A 23166-nucleotide genomic window follows, 5' to 3' on the forward strand; every position below is an offset into this window, starting at 1 on the left:
TATGTCCCATGTCAACTGGTCAACTGGTCAGTGTGCTACTCTACAGAATAAAAAGTTTGCTTCCTGCAGTATAGTGAAGCACAAACCTACATGTACGTGTAATACAGTATATATCCAGGGCTCAACTACAACTGTGGCCTGGTGGCCTGGGCCACTAAAAAAATGATGTACATGTAAGCCCACCAGGGCCCCGTTGCAAGAAACTCAAATTGCGTTTAAACGCAACTCACATCCTACGCAAGTATCTCACGCAACTTGCGTAGGATACTTGCGCGCCGTTGCTAGAAAAGACTTGCGTTTGATTGCAACTTGCGTGTGATTGATAAACGCGCAATCGGAACGAATTGTCATGGACGAGCCTAATTTCCGGTATTTCCCCGAAAAAACGGAACGCGCGTCTAGCTAGTCAGCGTAGCTCTCAGTCGTCTGCTCCCTGCCTGTTGCTGCTCCACCGGTGAGTATTGGTAAAAATGAAGTCGACTAATACGTTTTGGCCGTTGAAATGATGGTATTTTGCGTGAATTATTAACAGCTTCAATTAATTAACGTACATTGAAAGCATAGATAAGTTCTTTTCGTTCTATAAGCATTTCACGGGCTATAGTTTCCTGTAGTTACGTGCTCACGATCGTACGGTCGTGCGGGTGAAGATGCTGATGTGTATTAGAACTGGCTCAGCTCAGTGGCTGTAGTTTCGAATGCGTGAATATCCGCTGAACGCTGTGAAGTATGCTGTATTTCCGTTCCACATAAGGTCTAAATCGTCTGACGCTACTTGTGTTTGTGGTAGATGTTATTAAAAGAAAATATAGGGCCAACACTGCAGAAACCCTTGTTTCAGGCCTAACAGCGTTAGAAAAACTGTTAGCCCTAGCCTACAGGGCTAGTTTTGTTTCAGTGTTTGCCTGTTCATTTGCTTTAGTTTTGGTTGGTTGTAGCACTTGTATAGCATTAGCAATGCGAACTAATGTGTATTAAACGTACGTTTAATGATAGTCTTAACTTGTTTTATTATGATGAGAAATATAGCCTGAGGCTGAGCCAATCTTATTAAACATGTTACTGAGTAAAAAAAAAAATCCTTGGGACAGACATTTATGGCAGGGAGTGGTGAGAACTGCTTAAGACCAAGGACATTTAGCGTACACAAGCCCATGATTGGTACAGCCTAGCCCTCTCAAGGGTGTAGTAGTGTAGGCCTAGACATATTCTTTTTCTTCTGGTTGTTTACTGTCCAACACCCCTTATTTGGGACCAACCGGACAGGGTTTCAAAGGACATTCTTTGTAACACTGAAGCTGATTTAAATCATACAAGTAATAAATAATTCACAAAGCAGTCTTGTATAGAACTACTAGTACTAGTACATGTAGCTACAAGCTAAATCTAACGTTAGACCTATAACTGTTACATGTTTGAAATCTTGATACAGCCTGCTAGGCTGCTACCTCATAAAATTCATAGTAAACAGGGCAGCAAAGACCTGAAGCTTCCCAAAAAAGTTTTTGATCTTTATGACCTCTTGCCAAACTTGATTTCAAGTTGGAAATTAGCAGGCGAGTTTAGACGCGGTTCTTGTTTTGGACCGCTGTTCACCAGTTGTTGCTCACTGAATCGTGATTGAATAGTCGTCTTGTGCAAGTGAAGTTGGTTGTCATATTTAGTAAACAGTAGCCAGATTACAAATGACTAGTGAGCTCACAGAGATATTTACATTTAATGCTAGTCAGCCTCGCCTCCAGACAGCACTGTGCCATGATTGTTACAGCTACATGATTTTTATTGGTGATAATGTTTAAGCGTGCAAATTAATGTAGTTGTATTACAGTGCATAGAAATTGTGACATTTGTGTGTGTGTGTGTGTGTGTACGAATCAAGGACCTTTGTGCCTAGCATGGCACAAGATAAGGTATCATAAATTCCATTAGTTTTTTGCAAAATTTTTATATAATTTTCATATCTCGAATATGCATTTAGAATGTCATTATATTGACAAACAATCTTCCGAAAGATACACTCAGGACTTCATCTATAGCATGAAAATCATGAAGTGTACCAAACTTGAGCATGTTACTCTACATAGCACTTAGAACCTATTCCTAATCAAATGCACAGTTTTTCTTATGCTGGTCCAGCTTATTAAAAGCATTAGCAGAGCATGCTGAGACCACATCTTCTGAGAATTCTACATATGGACCAATGTTGGCAAAAAAAAGAAGAGAAAAAATACTTGCTCACATCCAATTTAATGACATACAATTTTCCAAGCTTCATTGAGTGACCACGAGTTCTTCCAACACTGTTAGGACTCAACATGTCAAACTTAGTGTGACAATGACCATGCAAATATTTGTACACATCTATCCTGTTCCCTCTTTTTGCCTGTATATTACTGAGAGGTGGTAGGGATAGATGACACAGACTAGAAGAGTATGACAAATGTCTCATTCCTGGAATCATTTCAGTGGTCCTTCTTTGAATACTTTCAGGTAGTCTCCTTTGCTCCCCTAGTTTGATTGTTACATGGACAAATTGATGAGTGAAGAATAATTTGTTGATGATTGTACTGTCCATTAACAGCCTGGACTTTTTTATGACATTGTTATACCTCCGTTATCTTGTGGGGTAACGTTATTCTGTGATTTATGCACTGACCTGTGGATATGGTATTTTATTTCCAGATTATTTCATAATGGATTGCTCACACAATGAAGTGGACTAAAATTCAGTACCAATACAGATGCTTTCATAGTGACTATACAAGTCTGCAAAGTCAGCTGTCATAGTCCTAATGTCATGTTAACTGATGTTAACTATTAAATGATGTTAACTGATTTGAAATTAATCACTTACTGAATTTTTCTGTTGCAATGGTTCTGAAATTTATCTTAAGCACACATTTTCTCTCTGTTATTTTTCAGGTTGCTAGCTCATATCATCAAGATGGTAAGTCATTTTCAGAATCTGTGTTTTATTGTCATTGCCAAATTGAAGTTAATAATTGTGTAATATACTCTGCATGTCTGTGTTGCCAATACAAATGAGAAGTTTGAATGAACAATTCTGGCTGTAATTTGGCATTCTTCACTTAAAGTAAATTATAACTGATTTTCCAATGCTGGATCTGTTATTTCATGTTTTCTGTAGAAAATAAAACAACAGCAAACACAAACTAACAAACAACTCTTAGATATCCATCCAAAATAAGCAGGGCATGAAAATACAAAGGATACTATATTCCCAACATGAATGTGGACTGAGTGACAGCAGCAGTAGTACTAATGCATATCCATTAAAGCTTGACATAACTATGTCATAAAAGGTTGCAAATCTTTCAGTTTTGGTGGAATCATATCTGGATAGGAACTCTGTACACCATATGATGTATTGATCAATATCAGGAAATTATGAAGAATATTTAGAATGTTTGACATTACATATTAATAATAAAGCATTCAGTTAACCTTTTTCAGAAAGCAAGGTGACTGATATTACCCTAAAAATTATGTTAGTGACAAGTTCCATTACTTTTTTTGTATCACTTGCACACCAAAAAAAAAAATAAATAAAATCCTTCAAGATGTTGCAATTGTACTTCTAAGCATTTTCCATGTCCGAAAATGAGAGTATCAGCAGTTTTTGCCAAACTTCATTTTGTATTAGGTTTTTCAGTAAAGTGTTAGCATACATCGCTATTGGAGGTAGCAATATATTCATAATTTATAGTTTTCATGAAGAAAAATAAATTATGTAAACGGACATTAAACTATACATTTAGTGAAATCTGCATTTTTCCCTCTTAAATTTCAGGAAGATCTGTCAAGAAGAAGAAGAAGAAACTGGACAGACAGAGAGGCTATGGCTTTGTGCCAATTTGTGGGCAGACATAAGTCTGCCCTGTTTGGCAAGGCAGGCCATGCCAGCGTTCCGGTAAGTTAGCCTGTACTGAAAGCTTTTACACAAACTTATATTAACACTTGCTTCATGAGAACTTCACTATTCATTCTGATTGTTTTGGTGCAATACTGCCTGTATTTTTAGCTATTTTAGTGAGCTATTGCGATCGCTTTTCATCCGGCGTACGTCGTGCGTAAACTTTACATTTTCATCTTCTTCTTGAGGACCCTTGACCGATTTTAAACAAACTTGGCAGGAAGCATCCCTAGGGGAATAGAATCTCAATTACATCAAAATGGCAACATACCCCACCTGGGGGGGGGGGGGGGGGCAGGGGTGCCCCCCCCCAATTCCTGTAAGGAATCTTTACAAATTTCCTCTAGAACTGGAAATGATTGAGATAAATAGTGGTGAAAGATGTGAAGGTGTAGTCCAGAATATTATAAATCAATAATACATGTCTCTGCTCATATTGTATGTAGTCATAATTACTTTCTTCATTTTCATTTATGTTTTCAGGTGGAAAAGCGGAAAAAGAGGTATTGGAGGAAGGCAACCATACATTTGAAAGCAGTGGGGTTTTCCAGGGAGGAGTAGGAAGTGAGAAGAAAATGGCAGGACCTCAAGCAGAGGGCGCTGAAATACAAGACAGCAAGAAATGCAACGGGTAACGTTACATACCGATGCATGTCTTTTCTGTTCACAGTCGCCGTATTCTTGTAATGTTTCACCATGCATTTATAGCATTTTTCATGCAAACATTACTGAAAAGAAATGAAGTATGATTTGAATGGGAAATGCATTGTCATGATTCTGTAAACACCCATACACCTAAACACACCAATCCATGCCTTAACAGAACAATATGACATTTATCATATTTTATTGACGCTGAAGAATTCAATGTTGCAATTTACACTGAAATTATTGGTTACAGCTCGTTATTCCGAAGGTTCATTGTTTTGAATTTCCTTTTCGGATAAACCAATCTTCGGAATAACAAACCTTCGGCATAACGCCAGAAATTTTCAGATTAACAAACCCTTTTTCATTTTCGGATTAACGAACCTCTAGGAATAGGGAATTTGCGTATTAACGACCCTTCGGAATAACGAACCTTCGGAACAGCGAACCTTCGGAATAACGAACATCACCCGAAATTATCGTCAGACTACATATTGCATTGATTTTAAGTGAAAAGTTAAATAAACCTGTCTGGCACCATTTCGTATTTGCTTGCAATATATTGAAAGAGTATACCAAGAAACTTACTTCGATGACACAATTTGATGGGATGATGAGTTTCATATTATTTTGAGATAAAGACTAAAAGTTGGTTTATACCAACTTTTAGTGCAAAAGGATATAGGTTAACTCGGTATGAAGGACAACTCAGCCCACTTTATTTCAGACAATTTATACGCAGTTAGTGATCGCCATACATAGGCACGTATGTTCATTTTTTGGACGCGCCAAAGGGGTTCTTTGATGTTTGTGTTGTATCAACTCGGCCCAAAACTGCGACCAGCCAGAACATGATGCGCTCCCATACACGCTTTACAGTCCAGAGGGACAACTCAGCCCTGCCATCCAAGTGGGCCGAGTTGTCCCTGAGTCCGAGTTAGCCTGACCCCGATCAGATAAGTTCAGATATGCAAACATTTATTGTTGATATTTTGCATTTTTCATCGTTATCCAACGAATATCTTGTTATTAAAGCATTATTCATTACATTCTTTTAGGCATACATGCACATTTTGGACCGAAAATTCAATTGACAGATTTGCAGGCACACCATAACTATGTTTTGCCTCAAACTTCAGTCCATTTATTCTTTTGAAGCCTCTGCTGTTTTTTATAATATTTGTACAAATCTGTATCCGATTTCAGTGTAATTCGTTACAATGATTGCAGTGAACAAATATCTAAACCCAAATGACACGAAACATCAACATCGTACAAAAGTAACAAAAAAAATCACACAGCTTAGTGTTGAATCAATGCATTTATTACAGTTGGGCAAACAGCCTCTGTCAAAATAAACATATTTCTTTAATATCTTGGTACTGTGTCATTAGTCATTGTAATGGCTTTTTCTAAATAAGATTAAGCTTTGGTGAGTTGAATTAATCACCAAAACAAGCACACTAAAGATACATATACATGTAATCTACACAACTCTTCAATTTCCAGATGTTGTATTGGTGCAATTGATAGTTGTATGTACAGCCTCTGCAATTTTTTCCAGTCATATCCTAGCCCGGTGTCAACAGTGATCATAATGGTTGCTATGAACAACCAATTAGTCCCAGATGAATTGAAGCAAACACCATTTCTTTCAAAACAACACATTGATAGTATGCAATTGATACACCTTAATCCCTCACTAGATCATATAAGTCCTCATATACGGATTCATAATTCAAATTACTTTTGCAATTTTTTCCAGTCATAACCTATAACCCGGTGTCAAAAGTGATCTTAATGATTGCTATGAACAACTGATTAGTCCCAAATGAATTGAAGCAAACAGCATTTCTACCGAAACAAACACATTTAAAGCATGCAATTGATACATATTTAATCCCTCACTAGGTCATTTAAGTCCTCATACATGGATTCATAATTCAAATTACCTTTGCATGTTCTTTTCAGTCATATCCTAGCCCGGTGTCAAAAGTGATCATAATGCTTGCAATGATCAACAGATTAGTCCCAAATGAATTGAAGCAAACTGCTGTAATTTACACAACTCTTTGATTTTCAGATAATATTGTATTATTGTATTGGTGCAATTGGTAGTTGTACGTACAGCCTCTGCATTTTTTCCAGTCATATCCTAACCCAGTGTCAACAGTGATCACAATGATTGCTACGAACAACCAATTAGTCCCAGATGAATCGAAGCAAACAGCATTTATAATGAAACAAACACATTGATAGTATGTGATTTTGATAAACTGAAATCCCTCACTAGATCATTTATGGATTGATAATTCAAATTAGTTTTGTGTCATATATGATACCTCTCATCTTATACAAAACTTCTAACATGCAGATCATTGACTGAGTTTATTATTGATTGTAGGGAAACAGCAAATTGCTTTTCCTATTGAATGTAGGGCAACCAGAAAACATGCACAAATTGGCAAATGTATTGGAAGGAGGGATCCTTTTACCATTGTGATTGCTACAGATAACTGAAATAAGCAGTATATTACATAATGAGGCAAGACATGGCCTCTAAGCTCTATCGACCAGAGGGTTCAACCACACGTCACTCAGAGATCACAATGTGTTACAGAAGCAGGTGTTCCCTTTGTAGGTAGTATCAGTATATGAGCAGACAGTCACAGTGTATTGGAATTTTATTCCAAGTTCTGGCCAAACATAGTCATCTATTAAAGTCTATCTCTCTCAACTATAAGTGTATTGTTCCCTGTGTGATATGTACGCATAGCATGTCAGTTCAAATATGTTGACTGATGTTACAAATGTTACAAATCAACATACAAGTTACCGACTGTTGACACGTTATGTTACATGCAGGTGGAGGAAGCCTTGAAATCAAACCCTTGATGGAGGCGGTGCTTGAAGTGTTGGCCAAGGAAGCTGTTGTAGGTGTAAAGGGACAGGAGACTGAAGCGGGGTTCAGTTCATCTCAGGTTGGTAAAGTGTTTTGTGGCCATTTATCATGTTTTTTTAATGGGCCTTTTAATGTTTATTGTTCAATTTCACCAAAATGAAGTTTCCAACAAAACATTCAAATTCCTGTCATTTTCTAATCAAGAAGTAGGCCTTTGTGTTCATTTTTTTTATTGTAGGAATAAACCATTGTAAAAGGAATTACATTTTGATTAAAAGACTTGAATAATGAATTACTTTAATGCATCACTATTTCGTTCAAAGGTTTATTTCTGTTTCAAGTTATATGTCATAAAATTGATAGCTAATAAGGAAAGATGCATGAAGTAAATCCCAAAAGATCTTTTAATTGATGATTGTGTAAGAATAGTCATCTTCAATACATAACATTAGCTATTACCAATTTGATTGTGTTTACCGTTTGTCCCTTTAATAGAGCACCAACGAAAGCGAAAATGACACTGCCTCAAATCTTTTGAGGCAGCTGCTCGAAGGGACGGCATCCTCCCCAGTGCTCCCGATTTCCACTCCAGTTCAACAACCAACTCCCATAACTCCAGATCGTCCAGCTTCCCTCCCCCCTGCAACTGATTCCCCTGCAACCCACCCGACAGCATCTCTTCCTTCTGCAACATGCCCCTTTGAAATTCCTTTCCCTACTCCACATCCCCCCACGACCCATCCACCTGCTAGTCAGCAGCTCGTTGCGTTGGAAAGGGAGCGTCTTATTATTTTGAGGCAGCAAAATTCCCACCTTGAGAGAATAGCAAACTCTCTTGATGTTATTGCTGCTGCAATGTCAACACCTAACTTGTGTTAATTCTATAATGTTCTTTTTTATACCATGAATGTAATTGTATGTGTTGAGATGGGACTGCAGTTTGCCATATTTTCTGTGAGATGATGACAAACCTGTTATGAATTATGAAACCGAAAAATGACATTTTAAAAGAATTTACATTTTATTGGATGTTAATTGGTTTTGAAAAGGCTTAGATATCCAGAAACAAAGAAATCCTAGTGACAGTTTTATTCTCATAATAGGACCATTTACTTCATTATTTGTTTGGATATCTGTGCCACTTACTGGACAAGTTAACTTTCATTCATACATGTGGATTTAGTAAATGCAAGAATAAAAAGGAGATCATATCAGTGAGAGTTTTAGGAAAATCAGACAATCCATTAAAAATTTACAGATTTTTAAGGTTTTTGCACAATCACTGCTGAATGAGAAGACTACTACAGTGTGTAAAGTCACATGCAAACAACGATATAAAAAATATAAAAAGAATTTCACTTTTTTTGAAAAAAGTTGACATTTCCTCGACTCATCATTGTCATAAGTTAAGGGTAATTTTATTCCCCCTTCCCTTTTGAAAGAAGGAAGTCAAGTGTTCTTTGACTATGCGAGAAAAGTGTGAATATCTTGATTTTTCTTCTTATTTTCTTTACATTGTTCTACACAAATGGCATCACAAGCTGTACTAGTCTTCTCAACTAACAATGAAGAAGCAGAAACTTCAAAAGTTGATGACTTTTAAAATGATTGTCTGATTTCAATCAAACTCTTGCTGATGTATTCTTCTATTGTATATTGCTGCATTCACTCAATCCACACATTTATGAAGGTGAACTTGTCCTTTAAAATTGGACTTCTATATTTCTAACTTTGACATGCCGTCAATCCCTCGTTTGAGGCGAGACCCCACTTTAACGAAGCTGATGGGGTGCTATACCCCCTAACGATTCTTCGTTTGATCGTTGGTAGTCGAAGTATTTGTCCATTGCAAATTAGCTTTCTGCTCAGGCGTGACAAACCTGGAGGCCAATTATAAAGCCAGGGTTTAATGACTACAGCAGCTGTCGTATTACGTAAGAGCATGATAAGGATATCTGCCTGTGGCAGACCATTCAAAGTGAACTCAATTTTCTCTATCCTTTCTAAAGTTTTCAATTTTATATTCTATTGAGAAATTCTATGGTCATCCATTTTACATTTCGAACGAAAAAAATTGACCCGTAAATAACGAAAATACAGGAATAAGAAGGAGCTACATAGCCCATGCCAAAACCAAAACAATCTCCTCCTATCGCGGTGCCCCCCTGTGGCGCTGTGGCAATGACTGATGCTTAGATTAGGCAAGGGTCAAGAAACAGGTGTTTTATATCTTTGGTTTTTAAGTCATTGATTGCCAAGATATACACTGACATTATTTACGGGGGTGTAGCCTCTTCAAACGAGAGATTTGCGTCATGAATACCTCTTCAAGCAGTATGATCTTTATCAATCTTTGCAAATGGTTTGTGATTATCTCACAGAAAGTTTCAATCTGCATACCCCAAATCACCTCAATCTATTCCATCTCTTTACAAATAATGTTAACTGCTTATCCATCACAACATGCATAATCTGCATCTTCATATTAGTTCATGGGACATTAAAAACAAATATAAACTAGAGTTGGAATTTGTCAGCACTGACAAATTAGGTTATCCAATCTATTTGGAAATCAATAATTTGAGTCCTGATCCAAATAGGCATGACCGTACAGGTTTCATATGTGTTTAGGGGACATTGGCCGTGTGATGTTTGGATTCTCATTTAAAAGGGAGTCAGACTTGCCATCTTTGGTACCGAACACCGTATACACTAATGAAGATACAGAATGAAGTATATTTGACCTTTGACCCCACTTTGCACTGCCAAGATGGCATCTGAGCAAAAAGTGGTTATTTTGTGAAATGATCCTTGTAACATGGTCTTTTGCGTGTGCAAAATATGGGAAAGCTTGGACATGTATTCACCAAGATACAGGATGAAACATTTCTGACCTTTGACCCTAATTCACCTACACAAGATGGTGTCCGATCAAGTAGTTGCTCATTTATGAAATATGTATGTGACATGAACTAAACATATGCAAAATATGGGGGTGATAGGGGCTGTTTTTCTTGAGTTATTGCAAGGACAGTTGCAGAAAGAAAGAAATACCTCAATACATCGAAGATAAGCTTTAATTTCGACCAAGTTTTTCGATGTGGTATGAAATAATGGAGGGTACAGCTACAACGTATGAAATTCTGGGAGAAATTCACCAAAGCATAAGTGAGCTAGTGCTCGATACAGATAGTCATGTCAATTTTCATTTCCAGAGAAACTGCACTCCCATAGAGATAACACGTAAACTGGTCAAATTTGACAAGATTACTTTCAATCCATTTTTACGAGATGATGCCGTCTTCCAATTAAATTTTTGCTAGAATATCGATGAGAGCATTTAATAAGCTACAACATACTAAAATCTGGGTGAAAATCTGCAAATTTATGGACATTACGTCACATATTATACAATATACAAGAGGAAGTATTCTTGACCTATGACGCTCCCTTGCACAGACACGATGGCTTCTGAGGATAAAGTCAGTATTTCATGAAATGATTCAGGTAACATTGTTTGATATATGTGTACAATCTCCCTTCTGTGAGGCCTATTCTAACCGAGATACAATATAAAGAACTTTTGACCTTCATGCCTCATTTCCGCAGCCATGTCTATGGAAAATATGGGGGCAATATGCTATGTATCTGCTAAGATAAAGAAAAAGATGCTTTCGATCCTTGTCCCTAACATGTACATAGACAAGATGGCTCCTAATTAGAAAGTTGTTATTTCATGAAACCTATCCATATGGCTTCGGCTAAATGTGTGCACAATATGGGAGTAATATGACATGTATACAAAGGTACAGTACAAATTCTAGTCTTGACTCTTCCTTTGCTCCAGCCAACATGTCGTCTGATTAAAAAAGTCGACATTCTATGAAATGATCATGATAACTTGGTCTACGTATGTGCACAATCTGGCCCCCGTAAGGGACTGTATAATAACCAAGATACAGAAGAAAGAATTTTTGAACTCGTTATTACAGCCATGATGGCAGATGACCAAAGAGTTATTTTATCAATGTATCGTGGTCCATGTGTGCAAAGTACGGGGGTGATACCACATACAATCACAAAGCTACTGAATGAAGTATATTTGACCTTCAACCTCCTTTGCACGGACAAGATTGGGTCTAAGCAAGAAGTTGTTATTTTGTGAAATGATTGTTGTATCATGCTCTTTAAGTCTGTAAAATATGGGAAAGATACAACATGTATTCATGAATACACAGTATTAAACATTTATGACCAATGACCCAAATTTACCTACCCAAGATGGTGTCAGATGAAGTAATTATTTAATGAAATGATGTACATGACATGTACTAAGCAAGTGCAAAATAGTGGGGTGATATTGAATTTTCTTCATTTGCTATTGCTAAGAAAATCACAGAAAGAAGAAATATCTCCATACATCGAAGCAAAGATTCATTTTCAGATAAGTTTTTTGATGTGATCCCAACATATGATGAAAAATGGATAGCCCCAGGTCTCGGCTAATACGTGTACATATTCATCGAAGGATAGTGAGCTAGTACTCTCAGAAGACAGTCGTGTCAACTTTCATTTCAAGAAAAAATTCACTCCCATAGAGATAACTGGTCCAATTTGACAAGTTTACTTTCAATCCATTTTTTTCGAGGTGGTGAAGTTATCCAATAAAAATTCTGAGGTATGGTTCCAACGAGCTGAAATGGACTGAAGATCAATGGATTTTACTTATTCATTTTGTTATTAAGAGAGCATAGCTGCTAGTGTGGACATTTTAGCAATTCAGCTGGCCCTTTGACCATTGCCCTTTGAAATCTTGGCCCAAAACTTTCCCCAGCGAATTTATCTGAAAATGCATGTACATGTATGTACGCTATATGTTGCAATGAAGTACTTTCAGGCAATGCATGTATATAGGAGTAATTGTGATGTTTTTAAGAATTTGACTTTAACCTTTAATCTTATTGAGCATGTGCAACCAGGAGTTGATAGGCACAGCTCAGTTCACGATTTTTTTTTCTAATTGACACTCTTCACAAGATAGATTTTGGAACAACTTAACATACGGATAACCCCCGAACCCCAAAAGTAACACTTCATGGCTGAGGCATAAAAGCACATGTATGCTGTACTTATGGTCCAAAGAAACCTAGGCATCAAATGCACGGACTATCTCTGCTCGCACAGCTGCGGCTGCTGGGTCCACATTTCTGTTGACGAACTCCATTGCAGCATCTTCGTTGGCAGGTGCGAAGTCGTCATCCATGTCGTGTCCACCCAGATCCTTTGAGATGTTAAACAGGACACACGCTGCTGTGATGATATTGCAGGCTCGCTGGGGGGAAATTTGCAGTCCATGGCCGATTAAACAACGAAATTTGTTTTTGATCTGGCCGTTGAGTTGCTCAATGATGGACCTGGTGTGAACATGTGCACTGTAGATTTGTAAATGAAATTAGAAAAAAACAAAGAAAAAATGTCAACATTAATGTTGTCTTACCCTCCTACAAATTGAAAATGAAGACATTTTTTGCCCAGACATCAAAATATAAAGTGAGGCATTTTCACAGTGAAAGGGTACATTACATTTATATGCATAACCTCCTGTACAATGATGTATTATACAACACTGTTATAAGAGGTAATTGTGTCAAATGCCACAGAATTGCTTGAAAGAAGCTGTCTATCAGAATTTTGCCAAAATAAATAATTTTGGAGTAACTGTATTCAACTGTAAACAGATATCTACCAATATATATTAGTGTTGTAATGAACAGATCTTTTTTTTTTTCCTTGTAGATAGAGTTACAGTACAGTGAAGGTTGTATATACCGGTAAGCCTTCTTCATTTTTAGTTTGGTCTGAGGGTGTAGTACCACAGTGTGTAATCATTCAGAGAAGAAAAGATTGAATACATTTGTTGATGTAAAAGAAATACAAAGTAAATGATAGCAATGCAATACACAAAGATAAGATATCTGTGAAATAACTTCAGTGTTCACCATTTTCTAAAAAAAAAAGGAAGATGTTATTCAATGAACACTATGTCATGTTATGTTTTGAAAACATGTACCATAATATTTACTGTAGAATTTGACATACTTGGTTACTTACTGGTTGTATGCATGTTCTGCTCTTGTTTGAGGATTCAGTATTGGGGTCATGAGGTATGGAAGCAAGGGATACCCAGAATCTCCGAGCAGTATGCCTTGAAGTTGGCCACTTTCAAACTTCTGGAAGAGTCTGCTGTTCTGTGATAACAGTTTGTGATACAATACAAACTTGTAAGAATATAAAGTAATGTTTTTGGTTTTTTGTATTCAGTCAACCAACAATTATTTATATTTTTATACATAAGTGTGACTTCAATTATGACATGTTTTTCTCTTTTTTTTTGAGTGAAGGTAATATCAATTTTCTCACATTGACTTTTCAAATTTTATTGCATTTAGTTTCTTATTTTGTTTCATAGTATCATTGACTCATTGCCTAAGGAAATATACATTGATGGCCTTGTGCTGCAGTACTATTTCTTGTTTTAACATCATCAAGACTTTTAAAGCAATGTAAATTCTGAAAGGTGCTATTTCATAACAGCTAGTGTCAAACTCATTTAAATTGTAATTTGTTATGAAACTGTATCAACTCTTTCGATACATATGGTCAAGTTTGTGAGATTTAAAGCAAAAAAAAAAATGGTGCATTTTCAAATTGTATTATCATTATTGAGAGAACTTACCTGAAATATGCGGCTATCATGTGTGCTGCCTGGCCATCGCGCAACACAGTTGGTTATCCTGAACTTGGCATCGCATGCCAGCTGAACATTTACTGTACACCTTCCCTTACGATTTATGTAAACATATTCGTCTTCCCCGAGGTGGCATCCGTGGAGACTGACATGCGTGCAGTCTATCACGCTTACGACTCTTGGGAATCCCGCAATGTTGTGAAACTGCTCCACAGTTGAGGCCACAACTTCTGGGGCATGGGGGAATTTGATGACCTGAAATTTGTTGACGAGACAAATTGTTCTACATGTAATTGAACATTTTAAATAACATCGCAAAAGGTCTAGAATACAATACTCACAGTATGTGGTACTTACATCTACGTATGTGACGTTTGTATTATTGTTGTCAGTTTTTTTCTATACCGTGTATATTCATGTACTTTTTCATTACAATGATAAGTTAAATGAAAAGTTATTATGATGTTGAATAAATTATTTCTTCACATCATTGACACCTAATAACTTTATATTATTTCATTTTCTCTTGTACAGTATACTATGTGTAATTGTGTGGTTACATATTTACAGATCTATATCTATATCTATATCTATATCTCTCTCTATGTATGTACATGCAATGAATTTTTTCATTTCTTTGTGTGGGTGTGGTGCATTCAGTATATGTGTGTGTATCATGATTCACTGCTTTAACTTTGCACATCTTATAAGTAGTAACGCTTTCAATGGAGTGCGTACACATTTGACACATGTTATTGACTTGTACATCAATGTATGAGAGTGGAAATGTTTTTTGTTTTGTTGTGCTGTTAAGTATTTGTGTGGTGCTTTGTTAATTTATTCTTTATGGGGGCGGGTGCTACAGTTTGGTGTGTAGACTTATGTGTTCTATATGTATATATGTGCGTATATACATACATACATATATACATGTAGAACATATGACGAATTTGTTCGCAAAAACCAATAGGTCCAATTTTGAAGATTTTGAAGTACTGTCTCTGTCATAAAGTACAAAATAATACCTTTTTAAATGATATATTGGTCACTACACATACAGGTACATTTTTGAACTTATGGTCAAAAGAAGCAAACATTTCCTTATTATTCTCTTTATTTTTCTTGACCTTTAATCGTAAATATCTCAATTTGGCTAATATGGACTTATCGGTTTTTGCAAACAAACTCTTCATAATTAATACAGATTACAGGGTATTGTTTTCAATTGTCTAGAGGTATTTCACATACATTGTGGAATGGGTAATAAGGTAAATAATTGTGGTCATATTATGAAAGTTATTAAGAGACATTGATGTCTCTGCAAGTTATTGGAGGCAGATTTTTCATTTAAAAAAGTTATGAATGATTTTGAAATATTTCATTTAAAAGATGTCATATTGCACTTTAAAAAGTGTGCTTTACTGTACAGAAAAAAAAAAGTATAGCTGCGTGCTTTAAGTTTACACTTGTATTCTGATGTGTATGAGTGTGTGAATATGATGCTAATAATGACATTCAAACATTTTGCCCTAAACAGTGTTTGCAGGGAAAAAACTTTTTTTTTTTTAAATTCTAAATACAATAATAATAATAATAACAAAAAGTTGCTGGATTAATTGCTGCCCTCTCAGGCCACGTAAACGTGGACGACGATTCGATGATCACAGGGGATCGGATACTGTTCGTTCGATGCGTACACCACTGAACTGTAGCAGAAGTTCAGAAAGGCTCGATTTGAAGGCTGACAAATTATCATAATCAAACTGAGTTAAAGTGTTCTACATCTTCCTGAACTGAGCTAAACTGACTGTCTGGAAATTCTGCAAGTGTACTAGTTCACTACTGGACATTAGACAAGGCTAGGACTGCTGAGTTACAAGTGAATGTTCGCTTCAAACAACGTGGGAAAAATGTAGTCAAGGCAAGGCAAGGCAAGCAAGCTGAGTGTCAGCTGCAGCGTTATGACTATTATAGTAACTACGGTAAACATTCGTACAGGTACTCTTAGTCCCAGCCATGGTTGTTCATGGTGGCGACTGCCACGGTGGCCTTCATAATAAAGTTTTTAGTTCAGAACATTGCTAAAATGAATGTGGTGATATCAATAGCGACTTGATTGAAAGTCGGTATCTAGTTCTAGAATACAAAATGAATTTTACAAAGGCAAATAAATGTACTAACGTTGTTCTTCTGCTGGCACAAGGCCTCGGCAACAGCATGCACGCACCGGGAGACTGTGCTGCGGTGTACACCGTGAATACTCGCAACAGAGTCAAATAATGAGCCGGTAGCCATGAAATTCAGGGCAATTAGAACTTGAAGTTCAGTAGGGATGGCATGGCTCCTTGCTGTAGCGCGCTGTAGATGGTCGTCCAGCATGTTGACAATGTGCATGATACCATCCCTACTGAAACGATATTTCTTTCTGAGTTCCTCGTCAGTGAGGGAGTCCAAGGCAGAGAACCTTTGTTTGAAAGTACGATGAGGCCGAGGAGCTTGATGGAGTGCCTCCTCCTCCTCCTCAAGTTCTACCACATAGGCAGCCATTTTGATTGTGCTGTGACTGATTGCTTGCATTTGATCTACATCAAACGCAAAGTTGCGTTTGATCGCAAGGGACTTGCGTTTAAACGCAACTTTGCGTTTAAACGCAAGTCCTTTCAGCAACAGACTTGCGTTTAAACGCAAAGTTGCGTGGGATTTGGAGGACTTGCGTTTGATTTTTGGAGTTGCGTTTAAACGCAAAGTTTCTAGCAACGGGGCCCAGATGTGCAAAAAGGTTACCTTTTAGTGGTCCAATTGGGCAACTAAGTTTCAAAACGGATTGTTATAAACAGGGTATGTATTCTTTTTATATTGGGCCACTAAAATTTCAAATTTTAAACATTTGAGTGGCCCAAATGGCCCATCAGAGAAAAAAAGTTAGTACTCACAGCCCCGATACTGTATATCACATTATGTTTTTGAATCAATATAGACCCTTCATGTCATCCTACAATGTATTGTGACATACAGTTTTATGGGTAGCAAATGAACCATTTCTATGATTCTAAACTAAGGAAAATATGTACAAAAGCAATGCTGACTGCTCTGGGCAATCATGATTCCATGAACACTGTGAAAGCACTTCCAATGTTCTTTATAGCATAGGATTAACTAGGAAAGTTGTGTGAATGGCAAATTTGCGATATATGCAAAGGCTTCCCTAAGGCTCGCTGTGGGAACCGGTTTACCATGGCAGCAAATCATATGAGATATTAGTCAGTGAATATCTCTCACAATACATGTAGCTACAGTTTACATAAATCTTCCCTCGATGAACTGCATACATGTTGTACTATCTCCTATTTAAATGTGCTGTTGGCATCAACTGTAAATCCACTGAATCACGAAATGTAACAATGCCACATTTACACAGAATATACTGCATGGAATTAAAATGTGACGGAGAATGTAAAACTTTTGTATCTTATCGCACAGGGAAATGAACATGAGCTACAGTTGTAAACAATGTCCTGTACAATGTATATTCGTATAGTAGAAAGAAATTCTAAGCTACAAATGTATTATGGCAGTGACAATTGCTGATGAACACAAATGTGTGGATCCTGTACAAACGAGCTGTATGGAAATGACACACTTTAAGCTATCTGATATCTACACTTGTAAATGGCATGATAAAAGGACTAAACAAGAAAAGAAAAAAAAAGAGACAAAGTACACTACAGGCCTTGAAATGTTGAATGCATCTAGGCACAACCATGAACAGAAGACAGATAAATTAAACATGGAACCTTTAGAATCCTGCAGTACACTCATTCTAGGGATCGACAATAGCTGTCAGATACATTTCGCTGATGATGGCACTATACTTCTTTGGTACATGTACTATACACTGTACAGTTGTGTAGAGCCCACAAGTAGAGCCACAGGCATAGATGTACATGTAAATAGTTTTTTGTGATGTGTCTTATTCAAGAACATGTCTATTAAACTTTAAACAGATTTAACAAATTTAACTTTGTCTGCATCAAATTGTCTGTAGACCTTCACTCAGATATGGTTGCTCTGTAACACTCCAATAACATTTCTTGAATAGGTTGACCCATATCTAATTATTACTATCGGTAATTAATCAATGTATGGCAGCAAAGTGCATCACTAAACTAGTCAAATCAACATACGCATCAATAGGGTAAGTTTTGTAGTACAATTGTACGTGGTGTGCTTTGCTATTAATGCCAACACACACACACACACACACACACACACACAGACAAACACACACAAACACCATGATAGACAGCTTCAATCCTTTGCTCCTATAAGTGCAGAAATTCCGCAAATTCTACTTCAATTCACAGTGAAATGGGTCAATGGAAGATCTATTTCATTCTCGGCTTGGATAGAATGTGGGTCGCTATCTGGTCTTCTCATCTGTACACGTAGTCGTAGGGATAGAGAAAGTAGATCTCTCCGGTCATGTCTTTTGAAAGATGTCATCAAATACGGAAAAAAATGTTCATGTATAGTATCTTGTACACCACCCGCTTGCTGCTGTCTATGACACCGGACATGTCATGAAAACCCTCTGCACTAACCAAAACGGAACCGTTTAAGGCAAGACAATCAAAATCTTGTTAGATGCGTGCTAGTCTGCCCTCTTTCCCTCATTTTCTCGGAGTTATCCAGGTGTTGATATCTTGCATCTGAGGCTCTGTCCCACTTTTTTTTTTAATGTGTGCTTTCATCCACATCTTCCCCTTCTCACACCCCACCCTCCCATCTACTGGCATCCAACTTTACAAGCTCCAAATGCATATATATGTCAGCTTTAGTGTGAGATTATTCTTCTCGACAGAGTAGTTTACCCTACAGCAATTTAATTCAACTGTGCTGTTACTGTACATTATGTACATGTACATGACATACTGTGTACTACTGCAGTGTATGTACTGTTATAGGATTCTCTTTCTCCTCCTTTCTTTTCTCCCCCCCCCTTTTTTTTTTCTCTCTCTCTTTTTCTCTCCCTCTGCCTTAAAAAAAAAAATATCCTATATAAAGCATATTATGCAGCCCATACATTTGGTATGAGGAAGACTTAAACCTATGATGAACATGCTAAACATACAAAGGTACAATCTACCTGTAGATATGTGTATGTTGGTCTTATAGCAAGCTGGTGGAGCTACATTGTACTACAAATGTAAATTATGTACATGTACTGCTACATTGTAAACCATAAAACAGAATGCTCTGTCAATACAAGTAGTCTTTTGCCACTTGCTGCCAGTTAAGACATTGTGTATTTCATAAGACTGAAGATACACAGTGATGTATGTTGTGAGCATTAACTTTGACCACCACATTTTGTACATATTGTATGTCTTCGCAGTATCTTGGTTTATTACAAAAGTTAAAAAGAACATCATATTACACCATGCAAATCTCCAAAGGTTACAGTGAATGATCTACGTTATCTTTTGGTATCAACTCATATAATCTTACTTTGTGCCTATTGTAGAATGGCAAGGTTCATTAACATGCAGAATTTAGTATTGATGTTAAGGTTTATGATTTACAAAAGCAATGGGTGTCACAATCAAAGCTATGAAGAAATCTCTGGAGAAACACATGCATTATCATCAGGTGAAATGTTATAAAGCATGCAGACAAAGAGAAGATGATAAAAATACAGTTCTTTAATAGACTCATGCAGCATACACATTAGCCAGACCCTCACCACAGATCTTTGTTTCAACTTTGTTGACCGACTCCAGTAACTGTGCTGCTACAGAGCAGTGATTAAAAAAGGGTGCAGTTAGATGGTGAAGACAAGCTTTAATTTGCAACAGAGTAAGGTTAAGTGTATACAAGTAATACTTGTATCATGTTACACATTGTTTCTTACAATATACTGTATACGCGATGTAGTTTGAAACATTTCTATTTTCGTGAATTTCATGAGTCAACTGAAATTAACAAAATAAAAAATTCACAAAGATATTGCCTTCTGTCACACAAATCCATTGTGTATGAAATGTATCATGGCCAAGAGGGGAAATCACTATAAATTTTCCTTTTAAATGGTGATAATACTTCCTTCTAGACCACAGGGCCAACAACTCACGATATTGCCTTAAAATTCCACTTATGAATTTGCATACTATATTCAAATTCAGATTATACTTGCAAAATACTGTATATGGCATATACACAGTACAATGTTTATCATCTAAAAGTATTAGAAAGGGTTATTTGTTTTTGAAAAATAAAGAATTTACAGAAAATGTTAACATAACATGATCAATATCCCTGATTCCATGAAAGCTTTTTTTTTTTTTTTTTTGCTTCTCATAGCATTTCCAAGGATACAGATTTACTTGACTTCTTCAGGATACCCTATGTACAACTTTAAAGTAAGATGTTAGGAATACATATGTAGTTAGCAACTTGGAACAGTTAGATAAGTTTGAACATTTTAGTATGTTGTGTTATAAAAATCTAAATGTTAAATTATGTGGACAGCTGTATGTTGATATGCGGTCTATGCAAATACCAAACTATCAATCCTCAACTTTCAAAAAGATAATACTAGAAGAAAAAAAAATTTCCCTTCTTCCATTAATCACATTACACTTTTCAATATAAAAACCTTATTAACTCCACACAAATGTCTAGTTACAAAGACAGCAAATCACACAATGTAAAATTTATAGACAAAATACACTGCCAATGATAAATGCTTTTAAGTGTACACAATTTTTTTTGAAGTTCAAGCTTCACTGAGCAAGCAATAAAAGAACGTAAACATTGTGGGGAGATGTTACAATGATATGTGAAGAAATATTGGCATATTTAGATGAAACAAATGAAACGTAAAGGTTATTGATATTCGATAATGGCCCAATATGACAAACTAATCATATCAAAGTTTCTGCCTTTGATCATGTGTGTCAACCTACTTTCACTATTGCATAGGTTTCAAAGTCTTTTGTATTAGAATTGTAATATTTTTTTTTTTCAATCTCACAAAGGGGTTTAATGTAGGACAGGTTGTTTTGATTAGCGTTGTCCAAGCGGTGGACACGAACCAAAACTTGTGACATGACACAGACACCAATAGTAATTAGTATCAATACGGCAAGGTCGGCAATAGAAGTCAAGTCTACATGCTTTCGTGTCTGTGCTCATAACGAGCTTCTGCTGCTTTATTGCGCACACGCTGTTGTCGCGCGTGCGTACAAAGTGGCTGCATACAGTATCTATTCAGAATACATAATTGTTTAAATGTACAGTACAATTGCAATAGGGTGCACCTTACTTGACACGACAAGCGTTCGCTTTTTATAGAAAAATTGTAACGTTAGGGTTCTAATCATCTAGGTGTTTATACCCCAAAGAAATCTCTATTTAATAGTATTAAAGACACTCTACTATGTACTAATGTTCGCGTGCATTTCAATTTCGTGAATTTCGCGAGCGCCAACATTCGCAAAATTAAAAAGCACGCGAAAGTTCTAGCCTACACAATATGCATTGGATGCCAGTGCCAGTGGCAATTCGTGAAAATTTCATGCTGTGAGAAAGGCCGTCGGCTCCAATTCGCCAAATTTTCATGCCACGAATACCGTGAGGTATATCATGTTTTACAGTAGCCCGACCAGACGCCGTTAGTATACGCTGTGCTGGGCTGTGTATAGTTAGTTTTACAGCATCTGAAGAGAAAAAAAAGTCAAACAAACCTGCTGTCTAGCTGAAGATGGGACGTTTACCGTCTCACCAAGGGCTGCAGCATACCGCTCCAAGTTGTTCAGGCACTGGTTCTTATTTTCATCACTGCATAACCCCCAGTCTTTCTGAGCTTTCAGAAGTGGCAGGAAAATATCTGACAACAAGGTATTCAAGTTATCGAGAACGCTATGCCTCAGCTCTCCGCAGAAAATGTCTTTCTCCATGCGAACAGGATCCACCTCTTTTTCGACAGAATGTCGGAGAAAGTAGAGGCAGGTGGTTTCTTCAATGTTGACATCATTCAAATTTGCAAGTGAACTAACAACGTGCAATTGTCTTGTGCTCTGCAGACCACTTTGTTGTAAGGCACTCGTCTGAGGTCTGTCTGAGTAAAAGAAAAGCTTATTTAAGCCTCCTTGCCCCAAGAACTGATTTATCAGTTCGAGGGTTCGCGGTTCACATAAGAAATCCTCCAATAAAGTGGGGTTGTCCGTGAAGCCCCCGACATGAAAAGATTCCTGAATTTTGGTGGCTATCCACCAATGTCTTTCATCCATGTTCGTAATTTACAGTGCATGCAGATCGGAAAATAGTGACACAGCTTGTGTGCTTAGAATGATTGACTTACAGTCCTTCAAAAAGTGGTAACTTTGGTGTCTACATCGGACATATTTCAATCCGGTCTCTGCTGCAGTAGGCCGCCATTTTGTGTCCCGTAGCCATACCAACCAGAGAGAGCGAGCGCGCGTGTCGTCGAATTCTTCTATGGTACACTCACTCGGCAGCGATCCCAAGCGCGGTGTAGTGGCGATGCGATGCGCGGCAGCGAGCGAGAACGTAACACCACCACACTTGCACACCCCTGAAACTGCAAATTCTCCTGCCGTCAGCTCCATCGGTGCAGCGCCCTCTACGCAAAATATGGGATACAACCACAGATATACTGTAACTGGATACAACAGCTGCGGTCCAGTTTTTCTTTGACTTTTCCGTGTATGATAAAAGATCTGACCAAAAATATTTACGTCTTATCGTGGTTTTCAGGGAGTTTATAAAACAATTAACTCGGATTTGTTTCGTGTTAGTATCCAGTATTTGACATAATTACAGAGCAAAACAGAGAGCAAAAGCAGGCGTAGAAAAATTGAAATATTTGGTCAATTGTCAATTAACGAATCCGTTTTAGAGTCAGTTGATTCA

The 23166-nt window shown here is 37.1% G+C and overlaps 2 protein-coding genes and 1 pseudogene across 2 annotated transcripts in view; 1 reads left to right on the forward strand and 2 right to left on the reverse strand.

Moving 5' to 3' along the window:
- Window positions 1-22573, reverse strand: part of LOC139737322 (uncharacterized) — a 36590-nt gene extending 14017 nt beyond the window's left edge. Inside the window, exons 1-2 of the mRNA XM_071647995.1 lie at window positions 21978-22573; window positions 10370-10386 (exon numbers count right to left, since the gene is read on the reverse strand). Of these exons, the coding sequence (XP_071504096.1) occupies window positions 10370-10386; window positions 21978-22523 (563 nt within the window). The 5' untranslated portion in view covers window positions 22524-22573. The remainder of the gene's footprint in view (window positions 1-10369; window positions 10387-21977) is intronic.
- LOC139737333 (uncharacterized) lies at window positions 2316-8473 on the forward strand (annotated as a pseudogene).
- On the reverse strand, window positions 12553-16779 carry LOC139737315 (putative nuclease HARBI1). The gene is made up of 4 exons (XM_071647986.1): window positions 16414-16779; window positions 14221-14487; window positions 13596-13732; window positions 12553-12916 (listed from the first exon to the last, which is right to left on the reverse strand). The coding sequence occupies exons 1-4, from the start codon at window positions 16777-16779 to the stop codon at window positions 12631-12633; spliced, it is 1056 nt and encodes a 351-aa protein (XP_071504087.1). The 3' UTR covers window positions 12553-12630.
- Window positions 22574-23166: the final 593 nt, after the last annotated feature.

This window comes from Diadema antillarum, unplaced genomic scaffold (assembly GCF_040938485.1).
Source record: "Diadema antillarum isolate AM-2024a unplaced genomic scaffold, OU_Dant_1.0 seq00000689_RagTag, whole genome shotgun sequence".
NCBI lineage: Eukaryota > Metazoa > Echinodermata > Echinoidea > Diadematoida > Diadematidae > Diadema > Diadema antillarum.